At 31.4% G+C, this 8,874-nt stretch overlaps 2 protein-coding genes across 2 annotated transcripts in view; one reads left to right on the top strand and one right to left on the bottom strand.

The window, feature by feature from the left end:
* LOC100179497 (protein kinase C theta type-like) overlaps positions 1 to 241 on the top strand; it is a 10,660-nt gene extending 10,419 nt beyond the window's left edge. Inside the window, exon 12 of the mRNA XM_026834654.1 lies at positions 146 to 241. Within this exon, the coding sequence (XP_026690455.1) occupies positions 146 to 241 (96 nt within the window). The remainder of the gene's footprint in view (positions 1 to 145) is intronic.
* A 2,163-nt stretch (positions 242 to 2,404) lies between these two features.
* Positions 2,405 to 8,868, bottom strand: LOC108949498 (receptor-type tyrosine-protein phosphatase T-like). Its single transcript, XM_018811867.2, has 19 exons — positions 8,809 to 8,868; positions 8,315 to 8,541; positions 8,079 to 8,243; positions 7,598 to 7,802; positions 7,122 to 7,218; positions 6,685 to 6,810; positions 6,082 to 6,201; positions 5,685 to 5,794; positions 5,557 to 5,620; positions 5,177 to 5,265; positions 4,821 to 4,988; positions 4,311 to 4,432; positions 4,163 to 4,256; positions 4,011 to 4,081; positions 3,823 to 3,957; positions 3,422 to 3,565; positions 3,166 to 3,320; positions 2,685 to 2,820; positions 2,405 to 2,625 (listed from the first exon to the last, which is right to left on the bottom strand). The coding sequence occupies exons 3-19, from the start codon at positions 8,148 to 8,150 to the stop codon at positions 2,524 to 2,526; spliced, it is 2,010 nt and encodes a 669-aa protein (XP_018667412.2). The 5' UTR covers positions 8,151 to 8,243; positions 8,315 to 8,541; positions 8,809 to 8,868; the 3' UTR covers positions 2,405 to 2,523.
* Positions 8,869 to 8,874: the final 6 nt, after the last annotated feature.

An 8,874-nucleotide genomic window follows, 5' to 3' on the forward strand; every position in this document is an offset into this window, starting at 1 on the left:
GATACATGGTAACTAATATGGGAAAAAAAGAAATTACGAAGTGTATGAAACAGAATACCCATTTTATAATGACTGCAATTGCCCCTTTTTTGCAAAAAAGAACCAAGTTTCATTCATTTTTAACTTAAATGATATTTTTCCACAGGCGGACAAAGACGTGATAGCTTCCCTTGACCAAGCTTTATTCAAAGGCTTCAGTTTCGTAAACCCTCAAAGCAAAAAGTGGCTTACTGCTTCATGAATTGGAGGAAAAAACAAATAAATCCTCGTTAAGACAGCATATGTCGATTCTGTCACTTCTTCAAAGTAGCTTGCCAAGTATTTAGAGCAGTCATAACTTCTGGTAATAATTCTTTGAAATTCTCTTTTTTATTACATATCTATCATTTTCTTAATACTGTATTTATATAAGTAGTCATTCGTTTTGTGCATACCGATTCAAACCTATTAACATATGATCATTAGCATACAAACCAAATCAGATTATATTTTATAAAATGTTGTTTTTTTTATTTTTTGTATAGTAGGGTGGGGTAAGATAGGGCATTTTTTTATTCTATTTTCTCGCCCTATTTGGTAGTAAACCCAATTATATACAAAGAATTATAAAACCATGTCCTCACGACTCCCATAGAATTATTTAAAACCTGATCAGGATATTTTCATATTATGTGCTAAATGTGTCCCGTCTTACACCACTTTACTATATATTCTCTATGTGGGAACTAGTGACAAATTGAAATGGAAAATATGATTTAACCCCAGGTACTATGCAATGGTAACAGTAAATTTTTCAGAATCATGAATCATTATACCAGGGGTGGACGAATTAATGCATTTAGATGTAAAATTTTTTGTTCTAGCACGCCAAAAAAATATCAATTAAGTTAACCAACTCATGTTTTTCCCATACTGTACCATAATACAGGTTGGGGTAAGTTGGGACACGTTTTCATTGTATTTTCTGTATTTGGTAGTAAACCGAATAAAATTTAAAGAATTTTAAAACCGTATTCTCACAACTTTGATAGAGCGTTGTTATTTGTTAAAAACACGATCAGGATATTTGGATATTATGTGCTAAAGTTGTCCCATCTTACCCTAAAGTACAATATGACTTACAAAGTCCATATATGTAAATTTGAGACAAAATCTCGTCCAAAAGTTAAAACATTTTGCCCCCGTTTGATGTATAGTGCTTGTAAAAATATCATGTTTCAAGTTACAGCATTATGCATTTATCAAATAGTAAAATCATCATAGGCCTATTTTATAATTAATTGCACTTTTTAATCACGATACTAATGTTAAAGTTACTGTTACATCCAAACCATATGTTGGTATGAGTTTATTAGGAAGTTTTTTTTTACCACTGATAATAAGACATTACCATTGTGGGCTTTTAAAACCAACATTTGTGTTTTTATTTCAGTTTTAATAATACTTTATTATTTCGTAATTTGGATGCTTTTCGGCTCACTTAAATTGCGATATTATTATTATTATTGTTGTTGTTGTTGTTGTTTTTATGCAATTTATCCTGAAGGGCACTTTCGTTTGTTTTTAAGTTTCATTTGTTTTCAGTTAGTCAAGTCAGTGTAATTGCGCACTCAACTATGTACATTAATCACCAGATATAAGCAATAAAGTGAATTCTAAAATCTGGTTTTATTTGTTTTGTATTTGTAATAGCTAATTTTTACTAAATTTACGAAGAAACTGAAAATATCTATGATAAACAAAATGCGTCTATGAGTTTTTTAATGAATGTCACTGTACGGAATGCAGATAAGTTTGTCTGATTTGTCCCGCCTGAAACAATGAATTAGAATGAAACTTGCTGTATCAGTCGTTATAACATGGGTGTACACCTCATGCCAGCTTATGAGTTACCATGTATGTTACTTTGTGATCTGGTGTTAACGAAAACGTAACCAACCAAAATAAGTCCAACCACTAATCTTACTTGTGGGTGATTTTTTTGTCAATTTTTTTTATTTTTTTTACGTATGGCTGATAACTTGGAAAACCCATAAGTGACCACTGGGTTGGAGCAAATGCTGGTGTCTTCCTCAAGGCAAATGCTAGTGTCTTCCTCTATCCTGTCTTGAACCAGACATTTTGTCCCTCATGCTTTATTCTGTCAATTTTTTGAGAAATTTTGTTTCAGTGAAACATTTTGTCTTAGTACAACATTTAATCCCAGACATTATCTCAGACATTTTGTTCAGAAAGTTTTGCCAACGTCTGTTTTCCTTGAATATTTTTCTTCGAAATTTGGTCTAAAAAAATATATGGTTGCTAGGTAACATTAATACGCACGCACAACGATTGTTGCGCGGCACAACAATTTGCCCAAACAAATATTTTATAATTACTAACAATGCTATAATGTGCGAATAAATCAAACATTGCAATTTTCATTTATTTACATAAGATGACTTCTTCATAGCAAAATATACTGTACAACAAGAGAAAATGCGTTTAAACACGACAACATAATCCTTTTTACAAATAAAATTATTAAATTTCTTTAAAAACTTCTTTACCCTGTTTCTTTTCCAACCCAGTGTTTTCAGCTTCATAATAATGGCTTAGAAGCTTATGCAGAAACATATACTGTTTCTGTAAAAAACAAATTTTAAATAATAATTACGCATAAAATACTACTCAGTTTCACAAACCATGTTCTGCACCATATCCAATCTTTGCTTTCTCATGTTGAACACAGTCCTAAAAACATTAACTTGATTCTTTGATTTCATTTCATCAAGTAAAATATCAAATCCGATGTAGACACCAGTACGACCTGCTCCAGCACTATAAGAATTTTAAAGGAGCGTGTTAGGAGTTTAGCACAGAAGTTAAAACATTTTTCTATAGAGTTTGGACTTTTAAGACCAAGAGGATACTGGTTCAAGGCTTGATACTGCTACTATTGTGGGCGTGATCTTGGACAATTTTTCTTTCTCCAACTAAGTGGTCTCTTGAGAGTTGTCTAAATTATTAGCCATACTAAAAAAAATTGTCTAAAATTAGTTACTCACAAAGTTGCATCTGGTAACTCAGAAGTTGGCACTAGATGTATAACACAGAACATTTGTGTAATAATAACGACAGCGTTTTACCGCCACATAAGAATAAATTACCATGAAAGAGTATTACCTGCCATGAACTATAATAGGAAATTGTTTTCCTTTAGAAAGATTCAACCAAACTGCATTTACTTTTATTTTCATTTCTATTAAAGGTGACGCAATTAAAGGGACATTTTCATCTTGCCATTCTGTATATTGGAAATGGTGTAACTTTCTAAGTACCTGAAATATATAAACAGAAAATTTGTGAAAAAGATATATCAATTCTGTGATAGTAGTTTTATGTGATAATTTATGTGAATTATGTGATAGTCTCACCCTACCATTTCATATTCATTGTTATTTTCTTGAATGTTCATTGCTCTTAATATGAACGGGCCGTAATCAATTTCCGATAGAGTTTCAACACGGTAGTCACCATATGTGGAATGTTTTCCATGGTCCGGCCAGTATTTTGCACACTTTTCCTGCTAACACATAACATTGTTAATTGTTTAACTTTGATATGGTAAAAATCTTTTCATGCTAATTCAAAAGTTATCTGTAGGATTTATGTGTATATTAAAAAAATAAATCATTTTAGCAATACAGAAAACATTATTTTTCCTCTGTTATTCAGAAAATATATTTAGAGAAAAAAATAATATAATACATTTAGAAAATTTAGAAGGGGGTTTAGAATTCACCCATGTTTAGATAAATGAGTGAAATCCATAAATCTTACTTTGCCAGATTCTACAGTGTTAGTAAGCATAACTATAATCAGGCATTCTTGTTCCCAAACCATTCTCCAGAAATCTTCAACTGTTCGATCCAACGGACCTTGTGTTGCTATGAATTTACAACTCTGAGAATAACCCTAAAAAAACAGGTTAAACCAACAAAACAGTTCAATAACTTACACAAACTTACATCAATATAACTTGCGTTAATATAATCAGTTTTCTCTTTCATGGGTTTCAGTTTAACCCTGGTGTTATCATCTAAAAAAGAAAAGACAGTTTTAAAAGAAATTTCTAAATTCATACAAAAAAATCGAAATTAACAAATAAAAAACAACTTACAAGGCAAAATGTTACATCTATTCTTCTTTTTATTTTCTGCAATTTTTCCATTTGTTTTACCAAGTTTTATTTTAGTGGATGCTGTTGCCAGTTCCTAAAATAATGGAAATATTAACCACTGCAAAAAAACACATTCAGAATCTTTTACCCGAAATTGCTTCTTTAAATTTGCCTCATTCGACGCCAGCATGTTTTTGTATTTAGACACCAAGGTTTCTAATGGAATATCAAATCCAGGACTACCAGCAACTTCCAAATTAACATACTCCTCTGTAAATTAAAATCTGTATCACTACGTTATAATAAATTTTAAGTGTACAGAATAGATTATAGAATACATGGTTTTAATAAATGTAACTTATTTATTATTTCATGGCAGGACAATGGCAGCCTTAATAATACGGACGGTATGTTTTCATAACCTGCTTATAAGTTACCACATATAAAAAATTGGTCAGTGATATTTTGTCGATTTTTTTGTATGGCTAACAATTTGAACAACCAATAGGAAACCGCAGATTAAAATAAACTGTGATAAAAAGTCATGCCGAAGAACATGTTTTTGTCAAATATTATTACACCCTCCGGTCCAGAGGTAAACACTATACCCACTATGTCACGACACCAATTTTTAAACATAAAATTTAATACAAAATACCTCGGCAGCATGTGGCATGCATTTGCAAAGTTCCTCTATTTTGTTTAATCTGAACATTTTGTGTTTTACTTTGGGTTGAATGATTTTCTGCATATGGTATTGCATAAGGAGAGCTGTCCAATTGGTTTGTCTGATTAACTTTCAAGTATGTATTTGCTTCTACAACTTCTGTATTTAGATATAAGTTTAGCATGAATTTTTTTGTTAAAAAGTATGTATTGGTTCACTATATCATAAAGGCAGTTTAGAATGTATTTTTGGGAAAAAATTGAAGTTTACTTTAGTTTACATTAGAATAGATTTATAATATATGCAAAAGTTTGGTATTTTAAACCTCAACATAAAGATTCAACCACCTTCATAATTTGTATGTCCTTGCAGTGAAGGTTCACCATTTTTAACAAACTGAGCAGTTGTTTTGATATCATGTGTAGAATGCTGGTTCCTATGATTTTTAATGCGTTAGTTCTATTATATATTTGTGAGGTCCCATGGCTCATTGTGAAATAAGATTTGGACTGATAGACAAAACATAGACAAAATATTTGAACAAAACATGACAAAAAGAATTGAAAAAAACATGGGAAATATTAGGAAAAAATTTGGACAAAACATGGACAAAGCATGGCAAAAAAATTGGAAAAAAACACAGACCCAAACAGTATGATTAATATGTCAGAGTACTGTACATGTTGTTGTTTTGGGCATAGTATTTTATAATGCCAAAAAGATTTACCTTCGTTTGATGCAAATAAACGCAGCCAGAGCAGTCATTAAACAGCCAGCAGCAGAAGCTAGAACTTAAAAATTGACAAATATTTAATAAATTAATACAATTCATGGGGTTTGAAATAAAATAGTTACTTGCTATGATAATTGTGTTTGATTTATCAGGCTGAGGAGTTGTAATAATTGGTTGACTAGTTTGTGTCAAGTAAACTCCATCTGCTAAAGTTATGGTGACAATCTGAAATCTAAAAATAAGAAATTAAGCTATTTTTAAATCATTTTAAACTTAATTATTTAAACTTATTAATGCTTGAGTTGCAGGCACACAGGTGTTTTCTTTCTCACACCTCATGTCCGCTTATAGTTACGACATGTAATTTGTAGGTGGGGTATTTTGATTTTGATTTTTTGTCAATTTTAGAAAAGAATAATAGCGGAGTCGAGCCTTGAACCCGTAACATCTGCTCTAGGGGAAATTACCCAACAACTGTGCTACGATGCCAAATGTCAAATATCATATGAATAATCTTACTTGTATTTGACTCCATTAGTTAATAACTTGTTGGTGCAGTTTATAGCATATAATGTATTCAGTTTGCATTGTGTTGTTGTAGTAGAAGATAATGCAACTTTTTTGCTTGTTTCAATAAACCTGTGTTAAGTTAATGAATTTTTGTTACTTATTTATCCCTGTGTGGTAGGGCAACGTCAGTAGTTATAAGAGGATGTTTTGTTTCATACACCTTATGCCCGCTTATGAATTACCACATGTGTAACTTTGTGAGTGATTGTTTTTTGACGCTTTATTTTATGAAAATTGGACTAGGACAGCCCATAAAGGACCACTTAGTTAAAGCAATTGCTCTTAAGTGTCTTGCTAAAGGACACACATGCTCACAATAGTAGCAGCATTTATTTCAGAAACTGGATTATTTTGTTAACTTCTATTTATTTATTTGTAATATCAATAACTAAAGTGGCATTTAACCCTATATAAAATAACAATATATTTTGTTTATAAGTAGATTTAATGACTGTCACTGTGCTGGTAAATACATGTTGTTTTTCTATAAAATGTTATTTAATAAATCAAACAAAATTAGGTTTGGTTTTTCCAACTTATCAATTAACATACCTTGGTAAGACTGCAGCACAATATACTGAAGTGTCAGATCCCATAGTTATGTTTTCTATGTCCAACCATGTGTAGAAATCTTTATAAATGGTACTTCCTTCTTTACCACCAATGACAAGATAACAACTGAATGTAAAATAAATATCAACACAGTATAGTGATAATGCATTGATCATAAGAACTGTGGGGTAAGATGGGACACCTTTTGCACATAATATCCAAATATCCCGATCGTGTTTTAAACAATTAACAATACTCTTCTATAGTTGTCAAGATACGGTAATATAATTCTTTGAATATTCTTTGTTTACTACCAAATATGACGATAAAACCCACTATTGAGAACAGTGGTTCCCAAGTTTTCCCAAAATTTTCTGATAAAAAAAAGATATTTTTCCTAAAGGTAAAAGAGACAACATTAACCAACTGTTTTTTACCTAATTGGTCCATTGGTTTCATTTGCTCTGTTTACTTGTATATACAAAGAAGTGGCAGAATTCCCAAATATTGTAGGTGTTGGTACTGTGGCAGGAGCTGAAATAGAAACCAAGTGTTGGGGTTTATGATTATGCAAAACATTTTTTCCAATCATGTGTTTTTATTTACAGTTACTGGCATGTTTATATAGTTGCAACACTTTTCAAGATAAACAAGTGAGTGTGATTTTTTCCTGCCTAGCTGGGCAACTAATTATAACATGTAAAAAATAGAGCAAAAGATTTCTTGTGGGGTACATTTTTGTGTGGCTAAATTTGGTCAACGTTAGTGATTATTAGGTGATAGCAATTATCTTTTAATGTATTGCCCAAGGACACACATGGCCACAATGGTGGCATATGGAGCAATTAGAGTACTATAAACACTGGTATAGCGCTAGTACATATAAGCCTTTAAAAAAAAAACTTCAATATACCTTGTACTTCTGATATACAGTATCCTGATGCTACAATAAACTTGCTCACTTCAGAACAAGTCCTAGTAGCAACTGTAATATTGTATTTACGATTGGGTTTCATTAGAAATTGGTGGGATATATTCCCATTAGGTGCTGCATAAGAGTTTGTTTCAATATCTGGCACACCCGGTGCTCTCTTGTGCAAATTACTTGCCATGACAATCTGGAAAGTTATAATAGTTTAGTATGGTTGTTAATATCGGTTTATATATTTATATACAACTTGGTCCAATTTTAATGTTTACTTATTTTATTTTGATTTATGGGAAAAGAAGGAAATATGAAAAAATAAAGGTATCTAATTGCACACCAGGCACAATGTCTTCATATAGCTAGAGTTCACACCTGTGAAACTTTTTCTGTGAACTTTGGAACTGAGCTAATACGTGCCTTTTTTAAATTACGATCTGTTTCCAAAAATATACACTAAAATACTTACACTTGCACCAATTATTCCAGTTTCCGGTCCTTTAACCCATGATATTAAACACTGTGTGTTATTGGCAATCATTTGTGCTCTTGAAGAGTTAATACTCGGCAAAACACCAGCTGTTTTTCCAAAAATTTGACTAATTTTCTTCACATACTTTGGAAACAATTTTATCTGCCAAGGATTTAAACGAGAAATAATTGGTAAACAATTAATTTTCACTACATTAAGCGAATTTAATCTACCTGAATTGTATATTCTGTCCTTGGTGTCAGGTTATCAAAAGTAATTGAGTATTTGTAGTCTGTTGTTGATTGATGGGTAAAACTTTTTGATTGATTGTGGCCCACATTGGTAATACTTATAGTATATGCAATGTTACCACTTGTTTTGGTAATATCTGTCCAATTTATTTGAAGTTCGGTACCAGGGCAACTACCAGATGAAGAAGTGACCACTGAGCTTAAAGCATCTAAAAAATTTTTTACTTTTTACTTTTTCAGTAGAGTTAAGCTTACACACAAGCTTTATTTATATAAGGTGAGACACGTTTTTATTCTCTTTTCTTATTCAATTTGGTGGTACATAAAGAATATTTACATAATTATCTAATCATAGCCCTGCGACCCTAAACAAATGTTGTTAAGTGTTCTTAACAAGATCAGCAAATATGGGATATAGGTGCCAGCGATATGGCATCTTATCCCACCTTTTTTTAGAAATAAGTTTAATTTTTCACCTGAAAATCCAGTTTTTGATATTATGTTTGAAGAACCATCAGAACTAGTTGCCCAACATGATACAA

Source organism: Ciona intestinalis, chromosome 5 (assembly GCF_000224145.3).
Source record: "Ciona intestinalis chromosome 5, KH, whole genome shotgun sequence".
Taxonomy (NCBI): domain Eukaryota; kingdom Metazoa; phylum Chordata; class Ascidiacea; order Phlebobranchia; family Cionidae; genus Ciona; species Ciona intestinalis.